General features: G+C 29.6%; 2 protein-coding genes across 4 annotated transcripts; one reads left to right on the top strand and one right to left on the bottom strand.

The window, feature by feature from the left end:
* Window positions 1–834: 834 nt before the first annotated feature.
* On the bottom strand, window positions 835–8,124 carry LOC126843751 (translation initiation factor IF-2, mitochondrial). 3 transcript variants are annotated; one of them, XM_050581482.1, is made up of 15 exons: window positions 8,090–8,124; window positions 4,583–4,697; window positions 4,327–4,438; window positions 4,020–4,206; window positions 3,723–3,883; window positions 3,478–3,654; window positions 3,131–3,180; window positions 2,842–3,059; window positions 2,384–2,588; window positions 2,212–2,316; window positions 2,009–2,150; window positions 1,810–1,947; window positions 1,487–1,651; window positions 1,265–1,408; window positions 835–1,145 (listed from the first exon to the last, which is right to left on the bottom strand). In XM_050581482.1, exons 1-15 carry the CDS (start codon window positions 8,107–8,109, stop codon window positions 973–975), a joined length of 2,112 nt encoding a protein of 703 aa, XP_050437439.1. In that variant the 5' UTR covers window positions 8,110–8,124; the 3' UTR covers window positions 835–972. The 3 variants fall into 3 exon arrangements, with proteins under 3 accessions (XP_050437439.1, XP_050437438.1, XP_050437440.1); XM_050581481.1 differs by lacking the exon at window positions 8,090–8,124 and adding an exon at window positions 5,052–5,255; XM_050581483.1 differs by lacking the exons at window positions 4,583–4,697; window positions 8,090–8,124 and having other exon boundaries at window positions 4,302–4,410.
* Window positions 8,125–8,453: 329 nt separating this feature from the next.
* Window positions 8,454–22,657, top strand: LOC126842635 (myogenesis-regulating glycosidase). Its single transcript, XM_050579677.1, is given in 9 exon segments — window positions 8,454–8,591; window positions 16,855–16,971; window positions 17,387–17,679; window positions 17,740–18,091; window positions 18,094–18,195; window positions 18,820–19,078; window positions 20,462–20,843; window positions 21,857–22,013; window positions 22,257–22,657. Coding segments are annotated over 9 exon segments (1,974 nt in total). The 5' UTR covers window positions 8,454–8,575; the 3' UTR covers window positions 22,553–22,657.
* Window positions 22,658–23,034: the final 377 nt, after the last annotated feature.

The raw sequence follows: 23,034 nt of genomic DNA, 5'->3' as shown, positions 1-23,034 counted from the left end.
ATTAAATTGAATTTAGTTCATTGATTTATACACATTCAACAATAGGGTACATAATTTTACAATTAATTGGGCAATAACACTATTTCTAGTAGGAAAAACTAAATCATCTTATTTTGTTGTGAAACACATTCTATAAAAACTCATAGTTAAAGCCGTTTTACAATTAAAGAATGTCTGTTATTTAACTTATTTGCTTAATGGGGTGGGCTAGGTAACTCAACAGTCAACCTAATAATAATAATCTACATTTTTTATTGCTCTTATTAAAGTTAGCAGGTCATTTAAATTTGAAACTATAATTTAAGTAGCGCTCAAATCTCTTTCACCACAAGTGATCTTTATTCATTTTATTGACGCCCCAAGTATGTTCCCCTTCTCTGACCTCTGTGGAGTAGTTTCTTTCACACATTTGCCTAAATTTTTTTTCTATTTAATTTATAAAATAAAATGTATTTTAATAATAATTTTATATTACTATTACTTCTTGCCGATAAATTTAAGTGTACCTATTTAATGTTTAGTTATAGACAGAATCTATCTATTTACAGAAAAAAATGTTAGTAAATGTGTACAAACTCAAAAGTAAGATATTTAACCAATAAAATCTATCTGATATCACCGTTTTGTTTTCATGAAATATACAACATGGCTTTGGTTAATGCCAAAATCAATTGTATAAGAAAAATCATACTTACAGATTTTTTTTGTCCCTACAATACGCAACATTTTTTTAAAGATTATTTCAGTTTCAATCATATATATATATATATATATATATGTGTGAATTAATATATTTAACAATCAGTCAAAAAAAAAAAAAATATATATATATAACATATTAGTAACATAATGTTGTGATAATACAATTATTGTATATATTATATATTATAACATCTATATAACATCTTAATCAATTTCACTAAAAAATTGTAAGAGTACAAAAAAAAAATCACAGCTATGCTTTAATTGCATTTAAAAACCAGTTTCCCAGTCAATGTTTTGTCGCTCTTCTCTTAATGTGTAACACACTACCTTGTCGCCGGGCCTTAGCCTAATATTTTGATCATCCAATCGAAGTCCACATTCCATATTGGTTTTAACAGTTGCAACTTCGTCTTTAAGATGGCGCATCGAGGACAATTTACCTGAATATGAAATAAATAAATTTACATAACTGATATTTATTATAAGTCGTTCATACAATATATTGTAATGTTTATGAATATTTACTATAATAGTTTTATGATAGTAAATCAACACATACCCCGGTAAATAACATCATCGGGTGGCCTAACCACTTTAAAGAGAGCGGCTTTTTTTAAGGTACCACTTGTACATCTGCAGCCAGCTACAGGAACTTTTTTCTTATTTTCATTAATTAAAAATTCTTGTAGCACATTGGCTTCACCTTTAACGCGCAAAGATATTATTAATAACATATTTCAATTAGTAATTCTAGGAATTGAAAAGAATGGTTAATTTTTACCTTGTACATCTTCAACACTTATTGGAGGTAAACAATTATTAAGCTCTTCCCTTATGTCATCTATTAACTTGTAAATAATATTGTGCTGTTTAATAGTGACTCCCGTCTGTTTTGCATTTTCATTAGCGTCAGCCAAAGTATTTACATTGAAAGCATAAATTATTGCTGAAAAAAAAAGAAGAAAATCATGATTAATATTGTACAATTTACTTGATTATTGACTTTTTTCTTATTTTTTTGTTATACATAAATAATATCTACATATAACACATTTCTTAAGAGCACACTTAAGCCCATACTTGGATAGCAAACATTATTATTACCTTTGAAAGTATCAGCGTTTTGAATATCGTTAACACTCACATTGCCAATTCCGTAATGAACAATGTCTAGCATGCACAAGTCACTTTCATAAGTATCCAATACATCTAGAATCGCCTCAACAGATCCAATGACGTCTCCTGAAAAGTCACTGAAATGTTTAATAAAATAAACAGGTAATAATAGACATTGTAGTATAACCTTTAATTATTATATTTAATCGAATATCTTCGCTATTGTCACTTTTTTTGTTTTCTAACAGCTTTTCTTGATACATGGCACTAAACTTCCTCCTTCTATAAACTCCTAATTTTCTTTTTTCTTCTAAATGAGATTTGTACTCCTATGATAAATTACAAATACATCACAAACGGTTTATATAATTTAAAATTGTAATACATTACTTTATTATGTTCCTCTATCTTTGATAATATTTGAACACTATCTTCTTTTTGTTTTTCTTCTGTAGCTTTAGATAAACGAAACTCGATTATTTCTTTGGCTCGTCTCTTCGAAAAACATAAAAAAAGTTGAAACAATTAAACAGTACAAAAAATGTTTTAATTATAAACTTACTTCACATGAGACTTGCAAAAATTCTTGTCCGGATTGTGGCACTTCTCGCCAGCCAAGAACTTGAACTGCGTCTGATGGATTACTTTCTCGAACTGGATTATTCTGATGATCTAACATCATACGAACCTTTCCCCAAGCAGTGCCAGCGACAAGTACACTGTTATTCAAAAGTTTACCACGTTGAACAAGTACTGAAGCGATTTTCCTAAAACAAAATGAAAAATAGCATTATAATATTTGTTTTATTAACAGCTTAGTATTTCAGACAATAAATTTGTAATAATAACTATGTATTGATAAAAAATATTATATCAACCTAACTCAATAAACCAAATTATTTATTATTATTCACAAGTTTTGTAAAATATTTTTAGGATTTTGTGAATTATTGTGAAATATTCAGGTTTATTAATTTTGCTTATTTATAAATGGTATGCAATAAAAAAAAAAAATCAAACCCTCTTTTATTATCCACCCTTGATTCAATGATGACACCCTCAGCCGGGGGATTAGGATCAGCCCGTAGATCCAAAATTTCTGCTTGCGTTAGAATGGATTCTATCAAATTGTCGAAATTAGTACCATGTAAGGCAGATATAGAAACTACTTGAACGTTTCCACCAAATTCTTCTAGGTCTAATCCACCTTGAGTTTGCAACATTTTCTTACAACGCTCCTAAAATATATGTAAAAGTACATGTTTTTTTAAGAAAAAACCATACTTAATTTTAATTTTTAAAAACTTACTATATTAGCTGTAGGTTTGTCTATTTTATTAATTGCCACGATAATTGGAACTAAAAAAACAAATATTTTATGTAAAATTTAAACAATTAAAAATATTTTAATAAGTATTAAAGTAATTCTTTGCTATTAAATAAATAGTATTATTTATTAAATTTAATACAGATAAACCAAAATCCAAATAAATTCAATTATTACATTTAAGTATTTAACCAAATAATATATGACGAATAGCTCATAAATTTGTGTTAGAATTTATAACAAAAAAAAAAAGAGGAGGGATTTTTTTTATATAGTAAGTTGTTTGCCTGTAACGATTTATTATGATACATCTATTATTTTAATAATACCTTTAGCGTTTTTAGCCATTCTTATGGATTCAATGGTTTGTTCCATGACACCATCATCAGCGGCAACAACTAATATTACTATATCTGTAACTTGAGCACCACGACTTCTAATTGTAGCGAATGCCGCATGTCCAGGTGTGTCGAGAAATGTAATTTTTTTCCCATTATCTAATACAACTGAAAGTCCGATAACAAGCTATTAGCTAATATATAAAAAAACAACAAATTAAAACAATTGTGTTTACCAGGAAAAGCTCCTATGTGTTGAGTAATGGCACCAAATTCGGATTTAGCAACCGATGCATTTCTCAGTGTATCTAGTAGTGTAGTCTTACCGTGGTCAACGTGACCCATTATGGTGACAACTGGATGTCTTGGAACTGTTGAGTTGTAAGGAGCTGGAGGTCTACACACAATATTATTTTTTTTTGAATATTGAATTAGCATAAAATATATACTGTTAATTATCAACATAAAATAATTATGTACAAACTAAAATTAATACATTATTCCTAAAAGTTATATTGTATGTTAAAGTATACCTTTTAACGGCGTCTTTTTCTTCATGATTAGTTGATTTATTTTTTGTATTGGGGTTGGAAACTATGTTACTTTTAAAACCACATTTCTTTGCAATTTCTTTAAGTACAGGTACATCATCGATAGGACTATTAGGTTTTGAATACATTTGTGAATCTTTAACATACTCCATAATTTGTATTATGTTATCTGCAAACAAATGAATATTCCTTATTAGAAAATTATAGTTAAATTCACAAATAATTAAATAAGTAGACTAATATACATATTATATAATTGGGTACCTAATTATAGACTACAGTAATTTACCAGTTGGTATGCCAGTGGCACTTTCTAAATCGGACACTGTCATATTTTTCCAAATATTAATTGTTTTATTTTGTTTTGGTTTTAGCTCAAAGATATGTGGTGTCACCATTTTCTGGAAAATATTATTTATTATTAGTGTTATTAATTACAATTTTTAATTAATATATAATAATTATCATGATATTATATTTATGTTGTGACTGTCTATCTTAATTATTTTTAATAAATTTGAACACTAAAAATTACTATGTAATACCTTTTCTTCTCTAGATTTTCGCTTTTTTCTTAACTCATGAGATGTATAGATGTTAGCTTTAACTAATTCGTAACCACATATTCGCAAGTGAGAAATATATGTCACATCTTTTACTCTAAAAATAAAATAAAACCCATAGATTAGAGTTAGCTTACATTAGGTACATATTACGGACGTAAAAATTTCAAGTCAAACTTATAAGCACATTTAAGTATGTATTAATATAAAAACTATAATACAATTAATAAAGTACACTGACAACTGTATTAACAGTGTATTATTAAGCTGTAGTAGGGCATTAACATAAGACTGTATTCATTATTAGGTACCTATAATACATTTTTTATGTTTGGAAAATTAAAATTAATTTCAAGAACGTATAATAATTTTCAACAATTTTAAAATAAGATCAAACACACACGTTATTAAAAGGAAAATAATTACACTTTGCGAACTGAGTTGTACTTACAAATGAAAATTAATGTTTTTAACCAAGCTAAACATGTTAGATTTATACTATACTATAAGTAGGCAATTAATTTAAAAGAAAAATTCCAAATACACTTTATAAACAAGACAAATATTTCATTATTTAAACATTTGTATAATAAGTACTTAAATTATTATAATTTTATTAATTCAATAATACATTTTAAAATACGTTGTGATCAAAATTCTAAGTATTATTACTTTTTTAAAAACATTTTTATTGATAACAGGTCCTAACAGTTATCACCTCGTGTTTTTATCAACGAGATGCTGCATACCATTAACCAGTAACCATTGGCCATTGGGCATTGACTATGAGTAGCACTGGTACACTGTACATTTCTGTGTAAAATGTAAATCCACAAGGCACAATTCTCATGGCTCATTCTTTCTCCGCTTGTAATTCGTACTCATCAGTGTTTTAGTTAAGTATTTTTCTTTTAAAGAGGAAAATGTTACCAGTTTTGTTTCGTCTCCTTGCATCGTAGGCCATGTTTCACACTTGTATGTAGAGCTTTTTCTTAAAAGAAGTTTCGATGTGAATATCTTATTATTTGCATAATATCCTCACTTTGTCTTGTTTGTCACACATATTCTGAGTTTTATTTCATTAAGCATATTGTTATTATAATTTATGTTAACAGCTAATTATATGAAGGTATTCCAAAATTTGTAAGAGCTGACCACAATCGGTAGTAATCACTTGCGAATAATTAAGTATAAGAAAATTAGACAACCATCGTAGAAACTAATATTAAATATAAAAAAAAACTCTATTAATATCACTATTGGTTAATTTTGATTTTAAACATACAAGAACTAATATATGTAAGAACCATATGAGTTTAAAAGACTAAGGACAAGAGATAGGCAACATCTATGAAATGAGAGTCATGTCGCCCACCTAATTACATTGAGTTTTCCGTACTCAATATATATTATATAATATAATGCTTGGTAGTAAAACATTGTTCAAAAAATGAATACTTTAATAAATCGATCATCTACTTTGAACACTTTGAATGTTTATTCGGTTGATTCGGAATTAGCCGGGGTAAAACAGTGCAAGTTTCACTAGCTGATTGCACCAGGACAACAGCCAGCATAAATATTAACTTTTAACTATATTTTCTTCTAAAATAATTGATAGTAGATTCTATAGAAGAGGTTTTAAATAATGATATTACGTAATATTATATTTTTTTAAGGGAGGCAGCTTAAAGGTATAAAGGAAAGTGTTGATTCAGTTAGATACTTAAAGGTAGGGTTTTTATCGCATGGCTTAACATCAGTCACGTGTCCAACTTAATTTATTGTCTATAAGAATGATAGTTTTATTATACTATATTATTTACAGCAATATTAGTAATTATTGTAAAATGAGTAGGTACTTCTATTGTTTTTCGTTCTACTATTAAATGTTTAATAGCTACCTTTTTTATAGGTAACCTCTATAACTAATAGCATCTATTTTCATAAAAAATATAGCTTAGGGTGAGAACAATGACGTCTCAGTAATCGGATTTTATTATGTGTTTTATTGACGTAAGAAGGCTTCTTTCAATTTTATAAAAAATATATTTTTTAAATAAACTATGAAAAAAAAATTGTTTATTTATAAAATCTATGCAGCTTGAAAGACGGCTATAAAAGTTTAAATAATCAAAATCGGATAATTAAACTCACTACCCATTAATCCACCAAACTAAAATTAAATTATTTATTATAGGTACGCCTTATGTTGTCGGCTTCTGTTGATAACTTCAATTTTCTGTTCAATTTTTACATTAAAATGTTGAAACAAATTGCCTACTTGTAATTCCTAAATAAGAGAAAAATTCCACTTAAATTAACTTTTTGACAAATATTGTATATATTTGACTCATTAATAATTAGTCACGAAGCTCTTGAGATGTAATATTTCTTTATTATACTTAGTACTGAATTATCTAAATATCTAAATATGTTAACAGTGAGTTATTAAATTCTTGTAAGTTGTGTCATAAAACAATTAATTAGACCTTGAAACTTTATCGATATATTTTATGTATCGCATAAAAACGCATTGAACTAGGGTAATCAATTTATTTTGTTTTTTATTATTCTTAGTTGTCTTAATAATTTAAGTATTAATTGGCATAATGATAATATGATTAAGAGGACGCCACTCCATTCATTTTTAAGGAGTAAAGTATAGGCATTTTTTTTATTAAATCTTAACTTGAAGGTTAAACTGTGATGTGTAATAAATTATTAGTTTAGAAATTAGGACTCTTTTCTGGTAGTTAAATTGTTTTTCGGACTATCACAGCACCCTTGACAGAGATTTTAAAAAATTGTTGAGAAAAAACTGTCTCCGTTTTCTTAACACAGATCTTTCAAAAATTGTCTGACAGAAGAATTACTTATATCACTTGAAAGTTAAGAATTTTATCTTTGTTGTCTCGACGAGATTTTTATAATAACTTGATTATTAAAACCAAAATAAGAGCTTAAACATTTTTTTAAAACTTTTTTTAATAAAAAACTAATTGTGTTGTTAAAAAAAAACTTGTCAAGAGGACATAGACAAAGTTTTAAAATCAAGCTCAAAGTTTACATCCATATTGCGTTTTTGTTTGGGGATTAGTTGATTTGCTACCAAATCGCAGCAATTTATGTATAATTTACTTACAACCCTTTCGTTACTGACATCCTCGTACGAGGGTTTAACTTTAAAAATCGAATAAAATATTAACAACGTACTAAGTAGTCTATAAGACTACTGTACTACCATGATAAAAAATGTCTTTAAACACAAGTTCTAGTAAAGATTGATAATGAAAAAATCGACACAGCTATATTGATAATCAATATCAGTCCAATACGTAAAAATCTTGTTGATTTTTATTTCGAAAAAAAAAAATTCCAGGAACGAAAGGGTTAAAGTTATACATCTTTACTACCATATAAAATAGACAATTTGTAATTAAGCTGTGGACTTAACACAATTTTTTTAAAAATGTCACTTATATTTACTTGTGTTCTAGGTGCCTCATATATTACAAATACACATTTTAAATAAATGTAAACCTTTAAAATTTATTTTAAATCGCTTCCATTTTTTGTTACCTAACAAGTTTATTGAAAACGAAATAAGTACTTATTGTTAAAAAAATTGAATATCTACGCTAATCACCACTTTGTTAAATAACCCTGAAAGATAATACAATTTATAAGTACAAAATAAACAAATGTTTTTACAATTACATAGCAATTATGGAGTTCGATAAACAAAATACCTTATCTTTACGTATTGTAGTTTAGTAATACTATCTAAAATATTATTCCAATTATAACAGTTCATTATCTTATTTATGCAAAGTAAATAAGTTCTAACCTAACATTGCCCCCTCTTCGTTGCACGAAAACGTTTTAAAAGTCTGGTTTATAGGTAAAAACGCAATTACATCAATATCATTCTCGTTATTGTCTATCTACCATTTTATACATCGAACAAACATTATGAATATTTTATTAAGTAATTATCACAAATACTACAAATAACATATTTTCTATACTGACTTTTGAGTATATTTGACTTTAAGTTGTATTATACTTAATTTCTGTTTAAAAATACTACATTAAATAACTTTCAAGTAAATCACTGGTGTACATTATACATATGTATTATTTTATAGTTTTTGTTGTTATTGTTCAAACATGGATTCGTGTGCAGTCTCGAGAACCGTTATCAAAAACCAACATCTTTGTTTTGTCTTCCAACAGTCAAAATGAACTTGAAGTGGGAAATAAAAGTAATTAAGTCTATCAACTATTTATAACTAGTTTTGACATTTTCAAATAGATTTTTTCGATTGAAATTCGTTATTGAAATTATAATTGCTTATTCATATAACTGGTGCGGAAAGCTTTGGGAAACCATCGCATCATGCCCACTCTCCAGGATGGTAACTATTGTCTCTTATAGAGCAAGTGTTGGCCAACCGATCTAAAACGGTGGTAGACTAAGAAAAACATATAATTGTGTGTTGTTTGGGCAGAAGGGGATAAGTCCGAATTACGATTTTGGGTTAGGGCCTAGGGTATCTGTATTAATTATTTTAACCTATTTTGTCTCAATGCAATTAGTTGAACACTATCTTTTTAACCCATGTTATTTGGTTAGCAAATGGGTTGTTGTACAAAAACACAAACCAATTTTTTTTTTAGACGTAGATGTATTGACAAAATATCTATTACTGACTTCGACTTATAGCAGCAAAGCGAGTGACGGGAATGAAAACAACGCCAATTCCCTTCGGTACAGCACCACTGCCAACAAAGAATGCCTTCATTTCGATCAGTTAGCTGATAGTATTGACGATGTATTAAAAGTATGTGCTGTAATTGGAAATAGTACATGGTTCGGAGGTCCTGAACTGCAATATCAGTATTGGCCATTGAACAGATTGAATTTGACAGATGTGCCTTACATTACAACCGGACAACTCGACGGTCAAGCCGTAAGTTTCTCTCTTATTCTACTATTGTTCATGTTAACATCTACTTGCGTTTTGGTATAGGTAATGGAATCTTACTTCTTTAACTCCGACGGTTACTACATACACGTCGACGAATCCGTTCCTCTATTTTTGGATATCAACGGACCGACCCCGGGCAACATTTGTTTTACATCCAAAGTAAAAGCCCCTTATAGGAGGCTTGAAAACCGATTGAAATTTCGGGTGTGCGAGTATGAAAATCCCAGAGTAGCCCACGAAAACGCCATTAAAGATATTTTCGGAAAACCCACTTCCATACCCGACACGTACTTAGTGAGGAACCCGATTTGGTCTACCTGGGCTAAATACAAAGAGGACGTCAACACTTCCGCTGTGTTGGATTATGCTAACCAAATTATCAAAAGTGGGTTTCCCCTTGGTCAGCTCGAGATTGACGACAATTGGGAAACTTGCTGGGGGGAGGCGGAGTTTGACAAGATTAAATTTGAAAATATACAGGAACTTGTAAGCAATTTGAGTAAGTAAATTTTAAACACTAAACTCATACGACGTATTAATTATCGTAGTGTAAAACCTGGAAGAAATTGACTTCCGACTCGACCGCGCACTACGTATAAATAATTTTGGCCCGTACAACTTTAGTACTGTCAACTACGTTGTTATACAGCAAATTATATAAATAATTTCAAAATACTAAAAGTTTATTAATAACTTTTAAAATTTTTAAAATTTATGTTTTGGCAGGCAAATTATTTAAAATAAAATATGAATTTATTTCACATAATTTTATAAATTTGGTTTGAGTATTATAATGAAAACATTTCCAATTTTAATGTAATGAAAATGTAAATATTTATTTCCTGCTTAAACATCACCATAAAATAATAAAAAAACTTTTTGAAAACAATTTGAAATTAATAATTATTAATGTTTTGTTACTGTGTGGGTGTTCTTTATTCTACTAAAATATTATGCTACACTTATATATATATATATTTTATTTTATTTTATTATTAAACATAGAATCGAAGGGATTTAAAGTATCCCTCTGGACACATCCATTTATTAACGTTGAATGTGCATCTTTTAAAATCGCCGAATCCTTGGGATACTTTGTAAACAGCACTGAGCATAAAGTTGTAACGACATGGTGGCACAAAGAAGCGGGTCAAATAGACTTCACCAATCCTGCAGCGGCCAAGTGGTGGTCCGCAAGACTTCGGAAGTTGCTCAACGACACTGGTATCGATACGTTGAAGTTCGATGCAGGCGAATCTACTTGGTACGTTAGCGACAGACAATTATAATAAATATACATATTAAAAGCCGGTCGTTCTGATCAACATGTCGTGTTTGGGATAAAGGAGATAATTGAAAGTTGGGATTTTTTGGTCAAGTATCTTTGCTAAGAGAAGTTGCCCGATTTACAAACTTCAATATAAACTCCGAAATTTGCGCTAAAATTACGTTTGTAGTTAGTAAAAAGAAAAGTTGGAAATTGAATAATTTATTAATACGTATAACATATTTTAGACTCCTTTAAAAAGTAATAATTATTTTTTTAATACAATAATATTGAAAATAGTTCTCTTCACCTAGGATTAGCCGTTTTATTATTTGTTTTCAATTGGGCAATTACATAGATTGCTATTGTTCCCAGATTATGATACTTCTCACGTTTTTCTAAAGTACTTAATACAGCTAATTGTTTTCGTTCCTAAAAACTCGAGTAAATATCATGCTATTAGATGCATAAATAATTTCTTATTTTTTTTGTTAAAAAACAATACATAAAAATGATCCTCGACCGGCACTGAAGATGACAACATAATTATTGAATTACGTAAATGCTTTAAGTATATCATTTTTGTGGATTGGGTTTTAATAAAAATATTATACTTTCCACAAAGTTACTCTGTTTTTATTTATAACAAGCTGTCCGGACCCGGCGTTGTCCGGGATTTAGTTGGCCAGGGCTGAGTAAAATAATTACAAATAAGATAAAAAAGTCAGTACTCCAGACTGTATATTGTAAAGCTCCCCGTCTCGGCTTTTTTTTGGATCTACATATGTACATTACATTATATTGATTCTGTCCCTATCTTACTCAAGGGTCTCAGTCCCGGTTCCGGTCCTAGTCCCAGATCCAGTTCCAATGTTAAATAGCGTCCTTACAATCGGCCTGTTCCTTTAATCATCCCCTACTATCCGCTCGAGTATCGTGGTTACCACGGTTACAAACCAAGTGTTTATTTTTGGTTAGCAACGAAAAATATTTCGTATTTAAAGTACATTATTCGTGTTTGTGGTCACCCATAGGGGTGGAATTTTCAAAAAGTACTATGCCAGTTATCTTCGCGGAAGTGTACTCAACAACTTCCCAAAGTTTCATGGCGATCGGATGAATGGTGTACTAATGCATAAAGGACAGACATACATTCATTTTTATATATATACAGAGATAATTTCTTACCTTAACTATTTAATTCTGTCACTTGAAATACACCGATTTATATAGCTTTTTTTATTGTTTTTTTCTAACCACTTCAATGACATAAAATAACAATACCTAACGAAATAAACAAATGCCTTTATCTTTTTAGTGTACATTACCAATAGTATATTGTAATGATTAATAACCACTTAAAACGGTATTTAACGTCGTATTATTAATTTATTTCTGCGGTCGCCGGGAATAACTAGATAAGTCAATTGATGTGAAATTGATACGTGTCTCTTGTCCAGGGTATCTTATTGAAATACATAATATTGTTTAATAAGATGCCCCGGGCAAGAGACTTGTATACATTTTACAAAAATCAACTTATCTAGTTATTCCCCGGGACCGCATTAACCTACGATATCCTCGTAGGTTTGTCCTGTTACAGAGCTTCCCTCGAAAAAAAATGGTACATAAACCTTGTTGCGGGACACAGCACAGAAAACGATTACCTTAGCCCTTAGGGAAATCTCTTTCATGCTGAAACCTAATCTTTCAAACAGCCACTCCCTTATTCTGGTCATACATTTACTTAAAAAATATTTGATCATAGAACGATTCATTCTTTTTGAATCGCCCTGTATATAACAAGTGTTGCTTAAGTTTTTTATGGATGAAGGACAACTTTATAGTATATTATAAATCAAATTTATGAAGTTATAGCTTAATTTTAGTTTTATGTTAAATTTATAAATCGAATTATATTAAATAATCAATACAAAATTATAATAATTATTAACTATCAATGAATATATATAAATGTTAACACAAAAACGTTTGCCTTATATTACCCATTAAATGTAATAATATAAATGGGTCCCATTTATAATTTATTAATAATATCATATTATATACTTATCAGGTTACCTCAAATACCAGTTTTCTATGATACTGATTTGACTTATCAACCGGATAACTTAGTAAATGCGTACATTGACACAATATCGAAATTCGGCAATGGCATTGAATACAGAACAGCTAGGAGAGTGCAAAAGCACGGCCGATTCGTGCGTATGATCGACAAATTATCCCTGTGGAGTTGGAAATTTGGTCTGCCCACGCTTGTAACGACCCTGTTGCAGTTCAACATGATAGGATATCCGTTTGTGTTACCGGATATGATTGGCGGAAACGCTTATGATGGGGACATGCCGTCTGCCGAAATGTACGTTAGATGGATGCAAGCCAACACCTTTATGCCGGCCATACAATTTTCGATCACTCCTTGGGACTTTGGCAAAGAGGTAACTAAACCGGATTCAGCCACGTCTATATAAATAAAATAAAACATATGTATATATAAATATATATATATGTGTGTGAGTGTATGTAATTTGCAAACTTAAAAGCTGTTTCGTTTTTTTCGACTGCAGGTCCATTTTTTTATAGCTATTTTTACATTAATAATAAATATATCTGAATCTATGCCATTAGGTATTTATGAATTTAAAAAACAAAATATATGTATACGAATCCAAAAGGATAGTGCAGGTTAAGCAGGTAGTAGTGCTACACATACAAGTAGTTTAACTTGATCGGGCAAACTACTGATTGTAACGTGATATTATGTTATGTTTTATCTCATCGTTAAATATTTGTTACTATAAAAACGTGTATTCTTCTTATTGTTCATATAAGATCATTTTTCAAATATTTGTTTTACATATTCAGTCAGGCTATTTTTTTAAAGTTTGTTTTTCTTTTACAATTAATTAATAATTAAAATATAATATTTAACGATGAGTAACGAGACGATTAACAAATTATATACAAACAGCTTATCTTGGGATATAGATCTCCATCCTGTATAGCCTATGACGGCCTTGTATACAGGCTGTGAATGTGTTAAAACTTTCTTAGATTGAACTATTAGCTTATTCGTTTGAGGATCTATCCAAGTTGACATTTGTTAGCTGTCTACAAACTGTTCACTGCTACACTGTCGCGACTATACTCGTTGAGTATAGTGAAGTGGAACGGTGACTATGTCTTTGAAGATGGGTTCGAAACGTCAGCTAACAAACGACAACACAGATAGGTCAGAAATTGATCAAGCTAATAAGCTCATATACAGGGTGATCGATTTAACGTATAACGCTAATTTTCTAGAGATAGGATTACAATTTTGTAGTTTTATTTTTTTTAAAAACATTCTTATTTATATTATTTTTAAATGTTATAAAATACAATAATATGTAAAAATACTATAACATTCATTTGTATGGTTAGACAGCCGAAATCTGCAAAAAATACATGGACCTTCATCAAAAGTATTCTGATCTTATAATACAATTGATGGAAAATACCGTCAGTACCGGTGCTCCAATAAACCCTCCAATCTGGTGGATAGATCCAACGGATACTACAGCGCACTCTATAGATGACGGTTAGTTTTATTATCATACTTATAAAGTACGCTCATAATTTAAACTGCAAAAAAAAAAGTATTTTTGCCTAGGATGTTTAAATTTAATACTGTAGACATACTATGTATTATCTTTTCAAAGAAAAAAAAACTATACCCTAAAATACCGCGATTCATTTTTTTGTAATTTAGTTATATGCATTCACTCGGCTGTTTTGTCGGGAACAATATAATATTATATATTATTGTTAATTTTTTTTTTAGAATTCCTGTTGGGCGAAGACATTCTTGTTGCTCCTGTTCTGGTAGAAAAGGCCGTTCAACGTGACATTTATTTGCCAGCTGGAAAGTGGAGGGACGAATCTCGCCCTAACACGCCCTTAATAGATGGTAGAACGTGGCTACGTAACTATCCGGCTAGCTTAGACACACTACCGTGGTTTACAAGAGTTAATGATTCGAGTAGTTCAGTAGGTTCTAAACATCAAATAGGCTACACTGTACTTGTTACTTGCATAGGAATCATGTTTATTGTAAAGACTGTTATGACGAATTTCTAACTATAATTAATGTTATTTCAAAGTACTATAGCATTTAAAATATCATGTATTATTATTAATAATAATTTTTGTTGACTGTTTTATACAAAAATAATAAATTTTATATATATGTAATAAAAATATAGATTTTAGATAAAAAAAAATTTGTATTTTTTACTTTTTAACAATATTTTGGGAAATGGTGGAAAATGATCTATTTCTATTTAATACTCAAGTTAATCGGTCGCGGAATCAAGCAAATACTTTATTGTAAAATAAAAACATTACATTGATGTTGTTTTTATAAAATTATACATTTTGTTTTTTAATTAAAATAAATACAAAGATATAAAAATATTAAGGGGGGTCGCATCACATGTGGCAAATCATTGTCGTTTCTGCATGTTAAGTTGGCTGTTTAACAAAAGGTCATTGGCATTGATGTATTTTTCTCTGGTCCAATAACTGCGTATAGAGGAATAATTTAATACTCAACCTTTGCCCAAGTTTCCTAACTTGTTTAATAAGCGTAGAAGCCAGATGTTAGAATAATTCACCTGTAAGATAATATACGCAGATATAAAGCTAAATTAATTAAATCACTGAATAAATTTATGCAGTTTTTTTTGCAGCGTGAGCGTGACCGCGATTTTTTTCCTTATAGTCATTTTAATACATAAAAAAAAGTTATGGTAATTAGTGATTTGGAATTTAGTGCACATAATTTATTTATTTACAATTTTCAACCTAACATTGTCATACTGTAATGAGTTACAGAATCAAAAGTAGGTAAATCGGTACACTTAGCTATAAATCTTTATTTCTCAAACCTTTTTTTATTAAATAAAATACACACTGTTTATTGGTGAAAAAAAGATATAGGTAAGACTGAAAATAATAAAAGTGACTAGAACGTTTTGTATTTGACTTAACTAAACAAATAGTATTTTCGACTGAAAATTTAGTAAAGTCAACTATATTTTTTAAAATTTAATTAACCTAATGATCAGTATAGTTAAATATAAAATATTATGTTGTCGCTTAATTATCATTTTCATTGATGCAACTATTTCTGTAATTTGATAAAAATTTTAATCACATATCATATAAAAATGATATGGAACAAAATGTTAAAAAAAGAAAGATAATTACATATATAAATACCAAAATATTTTTAATTAGGTAAAGCTCGAACTTACAGTTTTTATAAATATCCTTTTTAAATAAATGTGGGCCTATAAATTTTATTTTTAATTGCTTCCATTTTTGGTTGCCCAACAAGTTTATTAAAAACAAAATAAGTGTCTATTCTAAAAAAAATGAATATTTACGTTAATCGCCACTTTGTTAAATAACCCTGAAAGATAATACAATTTATAAGTGCGAAATAATATTATCTATAATATTGAAAAGATATTAGAATTTAATATCTTATTTATGCAAAGTATATAAGTTCTAACCAAACATTTCCCCCTCTCCGTTGCACGAAAACGTTTTAAAAGTCTGGTTTATAGGTAAAAACGCGATTACATCAATAGCATTTTAGTTATTGTCTACCTACCATTTTATACATCGAACAAAAATTATGAATATTTTATTAAGTAATTATCACAAATACTACAAATAACATATTTTCTATACTGACTTTTGCGTATATTTGACTTTAAGTTGTATTATACTTAATTTCTGTCTAAAAATAGTGGATTATAGTTAATTATTAATTTTAAATTTAAAAATTAGTAAATCGAATCATTTTTTGTGTACATGTATTTCAATATCATATTATACTATAATATATATATTACAAAAATACTACATTAAATAACTTCCAAGTAAATCACTGGTGTACTTTATACATATGTATAATTTTACAGTTTTTGTTGTTATTGTTCAAACATGGATTCGTGTGCAGTCTCGAGAACAGTTTTCAAAAACCAACATCTTTGTTTTGTCTTCCAACAGTCAAAATGAAATCGAAGTGGGAAATAAAAGTAAGCAAGTCCATCAACTATTTATAACTAGTTTTGATCATTTTCAAATCGATTATTTCGATTGAAATTCGTTATTGAAATTATAATTGCTTATTTATATAACTGGTGCGGAAAGCTTTGGGGAACCATCGCATCATGCCCACTCTCTAGAATGGTAACTATTGTGTCTTGTAGAGCAAGTGTTGTCCAACCGACCTAAAACGGCGGTAGACTAAGAAAAACATATAATTGTGTGTTGTTAGGGCAGAAGGGGATAAGTCCGATTTACGATTTTGGGTTAAGGGCTCTGTATTAATTATTTTAACAAACACCTATTTTGTCTCAATACAATTAGTTGAACACTATCTTTTTAACCCATGTTTTTTGGTTAGCAAATGGGTTCTTGTACAAAAACACAAACCAATTTTTTTTTTAGACGTAGATGTATCGACAAAATATCTATTACTGACTTCGACCGATAGCAGCAAAGCGAGCGACGGGAATGAAAACAACGCCAATTCCCTTCGGTACAGCACCACTGCCAACAAAGAATGCCTTCATTTCGATCAGTTAGCTGATAGCATTGACGATGTATTAAAAGCATGTGTCGTAATGGGAAATAGTACATGGTTCGGAGGTCCTGAACTGCAATATCAGTACTGGCCATTGAACAAACTGAATTTGACAGATGTGCCTTACGTTACAACAGGACTAGCCGCCGGTCAAGCCGTGAGTTTCTCTCTTATTCTTTTATTGTTCCCGTTAACATCTACTTGCGTTTTGGTATAGGTAGTGGAATCTTACTTCTTTAACTCCGACGGTTACTACATACACGTCGACGAATCCGTTCCTCTATTTTTGGATATCAACGGACCGACCCCGGGCAAAATTTGTTTTACATCCAAAGTAAAAGCCCCTTATAGGAGGCTTGAAAATCGATTGAAATTTCGGGTGTGCGAGTATGAAAATCCCAGAGTAGCCCACGAAAACGCCATTAAAGATATTTTCGGAAAACCCACTTCCATACCCGACACGTACTTAGTGAGGAACCCGATTTGGTCTACCTGGGCTAAATACAAAGAGCACGTCAACACTTCCGCTGTGTTGGATTATGCTAACCAAATTATCAAAAGTGGTTTCCCCTTGGTCAGCTCGAGATTGACGACAATTGGGAAACTTGCTGGGGGGAGGCGGAGTTTGACAAGATTAAATTTGAAAATATACAGGAACTTGTAAGCAATTTGAGTAAGTAAATTTTAAACACTAAACGTCATAATATATTAAAACGACGTTGATCGTCGGGAGGTTTTGGAATTATTTTCGTAGTAATGTTGTGATTTTGATTTTTTAAACCTTTTATGGATAGAGAAGTGGGAGAATATAGACTTCTCGACTCCCACTGAACACACCCACGTATAAATAATTTTGGCCCGAACAACTTTAGTACTGTCAACTACTTAATCATACAGAAAAAAAAAATGTAATGTTTTCAAAATATTAAAAGTTTGTTAATAACTTTAAAATCATTTTAAATTTATGTTTTAGCAGGCAAATTTTTTAAATAAAATATGTATTACAAATTTTGTTTCAGTATTATAATGAAAACATTTCCAAAATTTTAAATATAATGAAAATAATTATTTTTTTAAATGTTATCTCCTGCTTAAACATGACTTTTAAATAATAAAAAAAAATTTTTGACAACAATTTAAAACTAATAGCTATAATGGTTTTTTACTGTATGGGTGTTATTCAATCTAAGGTATTTACTTTTTCTTTTGTGGTATGTGGGACATAAACGACCAACCAAAAACATTATGCTACACATTATAATATATGTATATTATTGTATTTTTTTATGGAAAATAGAATCGAAGGGATTTAAAGTATCCCTCTGGACACATCCATTTATTAACGCTAATTGCGCATCTTTTAAAATCGCCGAATCCTTGGGATACTTTGTAAACAGCACTGAGCATAAAGTTGTAACGACATGGTGGCACAAAGAAGCGGGTCAAATAGACTTCACCAATCCTGCAGCGGCCAAATGGTGGTCCGCAAGACTTCAGAAGATGCTTCACGACACTGGTATCGATACGTTGAAGTTCGATGCAGGCGAATCTACTTGGTACGTTAGCGACAGACAATTATAATAAATATACATATTAAAAGCCGGTCGTTCTGATCAACATGTCGTGTTTGAGATAAAGGAGATTATTGAAAGTTGGAATTTTTTGGTCAAGTATCTTTGCTAAGAGAAGTTGCCCGATTTACAAACTTCAATATAAACTCCGAAATTTGCGCAAAAATTACGTTTGTAGTTAGTAAAAAGAAAAGTTGGAAATTGAATAATTTATTAATACGTGTAACATACTCTAGACTCCTTTAAAAAGTAATAACTATTTTTTTAATGCAATAATGTTGAAAATAAATCTATTTACCTAGGATTAGTTGTTTATTAGGTATTTGTTTTCAATTGGGCAATTGCATATAGGTATTGCTAATGTTACCAGATTATGATATCTCTCGCGTTTTTCTAAAGTACTTAATACAGCTACCTGTTTTCGTACCTAAAAACTCGAGTAAACATCATGTTATTAGATATATAAATCATTTCTCACCTTAACTATTTAATAATGGATTTGTTTGTATTAATCTGTCATTTTAAATACCCTGATTTAATCATGGCATGTATAAGATACTTTTTACTTGATGCTTGAATACTTATAAAAATAGCAGTTAAATAGTTTTGATAAATATCTTTCGTAAACTGTAATTATACATTATAGGATGTTAAGGTATTTAAATAAAATAAAATTCTATTATATAAATAATTTAAAGTTAAAATTATTATTATTAGGAATAACTAATTTGTATTAAATAAATCAAATAATATATAACAAGTGTTGCTTAAGTTTTTTTATAGATAAAAGATAACATGATAGTATATTATAAATGTATGAATTAATAGCTTTATTTTAATTTTATATTAAATTTGTAAATCGAAATATATTAAATAATCAATTCAACTTTAAATTATTAACTATTAATGAACATATATAAATGTTAACACAAAAACATTTGCATTATAAATAATAATATAAATGGGTCTCATTTATAATTTATTTGCGGATATAGATTTGATGTAGATGTGTGGAGTGACTAAAATTAATGTAGTTTCTCTCGCCGAGAAGATGAGTGAGTCGGTTGATGGGATTTGGAAAAGGCATATTATAAGGAGTGATGAGAAAAAATAAGTAAGAGTGTTAACGGAGATTCATGTAAAAAGATACAGGGTTCTACAATGCAGCTATTAAACCCTTCCTGGGTATTCTACTCCATGACTTCAATTCCATTGCTAATCTAACATAATCTGCTTTTATTGTTCCATTTTATCCCCTTCATTATAAGCATTGCCGATTAATGTCCTCAAATGAAATACGCCAGAATTAAAATGTTGTACTTAATTAGTGAACAAAGCTAAAATAGCATGATATTATATTCTTATCAGGTTACCTCAATTACCAGTTTTCTTTGATACTGATTTGACTTATCAACCGGATAACATAGTAAGCGCGTACGTTGACACAATATCGAAATTCGGCAATGGCATTGAATACAGATCAGCTAGAAGAGTGCAAAAGCACGGCCGATTCGTGCGTATGGTCGACAAATTATCTCTGTGGAATTGGCAATTTGGTCTGCCCACACTTGTAACGACCCTGTTGCAGTTCAACATGGTAGGATATCCGTTTGTGTTACCGGATATGATTGGCGGAAACGCTTATGGTGAGGACTTACCGTCTGCTGAAATGTACATTAGATGGATGCAAGCCAACACCTTTATGCCGGCCATACAGTTTTCGATCACTCCTTGGGACTTTGGCAAAGAGGTAACTAAACCGGATTCAGCCACGTCTATATAAATATAAAAAAAATGTAAATATATATATATATATATATATATATGTGTGTGTGTTTGTGTGTGTGTGTGTGTGTATTTAAATTGCAAACTTCAAAGCCGTTTCGTTATTTCCGACTGCAAGAAAATCTATTTTTTATAGCTATTATTACATTAATAATGAATATACTTTAATCTATGCCATTAGGTATTAATTAATTAAAAAAACAAACTATATGTATACGAATCCAAAAGGATAGTGCAGGTTAGGCAGGTAGTAGTGCTACACATACAAGTAGTTTACCTTGATCGAGCGAACGACTAATTGTAACGTGACATTATGTTATGTTTTATACCCCATCATTAAATGTTTGTTACTGTAAGAACGTGTGTTCTTCTAACTTGTTCATATAAGATCATTTTTCAAATATTTGTTTTACATATTCAGTCAGGCTATTTTTATAAAGTTTGTTTTTTTTATACATTTAACTAATAATAAAAATATAATAGTTAACGATGAGTAACGAGACGATTCACAAATTATATACAGACAGCTTCATCTATATCCCAAGGGCCCCTGTATAGCCTATGACGGCCCTGTATACAGGCTGTAAATGTGTTGAAACTTTCTTAGATTGAACTATTAGCTTATTCGTTTGAGGATCTATCCAAGTTGACTTTTGTTAGCTGTCTACAAACTGTTCACTGCTACACTATCGCGACTATACTCGTTGAGTATAGTGAAGTGGAACGGTGACTATGTCTTTGAAGATGGGTTCGAAACGTCAGCTAACAAACGACAACACAGATAGGTCAGAAATTGATCAAGCTAATAAGCTCATATACAGTGTGATCGATTTAACGTATAACGCTAATTTTCTAGAGATAGGATTACAATTTTGTAGTTTTATTTTTTTTTAAAACAATCTTATTTATATTATTTTTAAATGTTATAAAATACAATAATATGTAAAAATACTATAACATTCATTTGTATGGTTATAGACAGCCGAAATCTGCAAAAAATACATGGACCTTCATCAAAAGTATTCTGATCTTATAATACAATTGATGGAAAATACCGTCAGTACCGGTGCTCCAATAAACCCTCCAATCTGGTGGATAGATCCAACGGATACTACAGCGCACTCCATAGATGACGGTTAGTTTTATTATCATACTTATAAAGTACGCTCATAATTTAAACTGCAAAAAAAAAAGTATTTTTGCCTAGGATGTTTAAATTTAATACTGTAGACATATTATGTATTATCTTTTCAAAGAAAAAAAATTTATACCCCAAAATACCGCGATTCATTTTTTTGTAATTTAGTTATATGTATTCACTCTGCTATTTTACTGGGAACAATATAATATAATATATTATTGTTAATTTTTTTTTTAGAATTCCTGTTGGGCGAAGACATTCTTGTTGCTCCTGTTTTGGTAGAAAAGGCCGTTCAACGTGACATTTATTTGCCAGCTGGAAAGTGGAGGGACGAATCTCGCCCTAACACGCCCTTAATAGATGGTAGAACGTGGCTACGTAACTATCCGGCTAGCTTAGACACACTACCGTGGTTTACAAGAGTTAATGATTCGAATAGTTCAGTAGGTTCTAAACATCAAATAGGTTACTCTGTACTTGTTACTTGCATAGGAATTATGTTTATTGTAAAGACTGTTATGACGAATTTCTAACTATAATTAATGTTATTTCAAAGTACTATAGCATTTAAAATATCATGTATTATTATTAATAATAATTTTTGTTGACTGTTTTATATAAAAATAATAAATTTTATATATATGTAATAAAAATATAGATTTAGGATAAAAAAAAATTTGTATTTTTTACTTTTTCAACAATATTTTAGGAAATAGTGGAAAAATGTATTAACGTTCATTTGAAAACGTTTGTCGAAAATCTTTTTTTATGACTCGTTTCAAAAACATGTTTAATAATTTGTAAAATGGAATTTTTAGATAGAAGTTATATACCTAATAATATTACTATAACCGTTTGGAGCCTTAAATAATAATTTCGTACTTTTTGAATAATTCTTTTTAAAAATAACTTATTTAAATATAAATCATCGTATGGATAACCATTTATTACAAATTATAGACAATGGGTTAACCACTGTTCTACACCGATAGCTCTTAGGTTTTCGTGGACTCCA

Source organism: Adelges cooleyi, unplaced genomic scaffold, assembly GCF_023614345.1.
Source record: "Adelges cooleyi isolate 19-005CV unplaced genomic scaffold, UGA_ACOO_1.1 ACOO_flye_CR_arks_rails_tigmint_CR_PRNA_574, whole genome shotgun sequence".
Classification (NCBI taxonomy): Eukaryota; Metazoa; Arthropoda; class Insecta; order Hemiptera; family Adelgidae; genus Adelges; species Adelges cooleyi.
The sequence above is the reverse complement of the archived record's forward strand: the minus strand, read 5'-3'. Positions and strand labels throughout refer to the sequence as shown.

What these genes read in the sequence shown, in the direction of transcription:
- LOC126843751 (XM_050581481.1), bottom strand. Translation starts at nt 5,086, where the DNA reads ATGTTTAGCTTGGTTAAAAACATTAATTTTCATTT. An exon ending in AAGTGTTGAAGATGTACAAG is followed by an intron (nt 1,409 to 1,486) that starts GTAAAAATTAAC and finishes TGCGCGTTAAAG; the next exon opens with GTGAAGCCAATGTGCTACAA. An exon ending in CGATGATGTTATTTACCGGG is followed by an intron (nt 1,146 to 1,264) that starts GTATGTGTTGAT and finishes TTTCATATTCAG; the next exon opens with GTAAATTGTCCTCGATGCGC.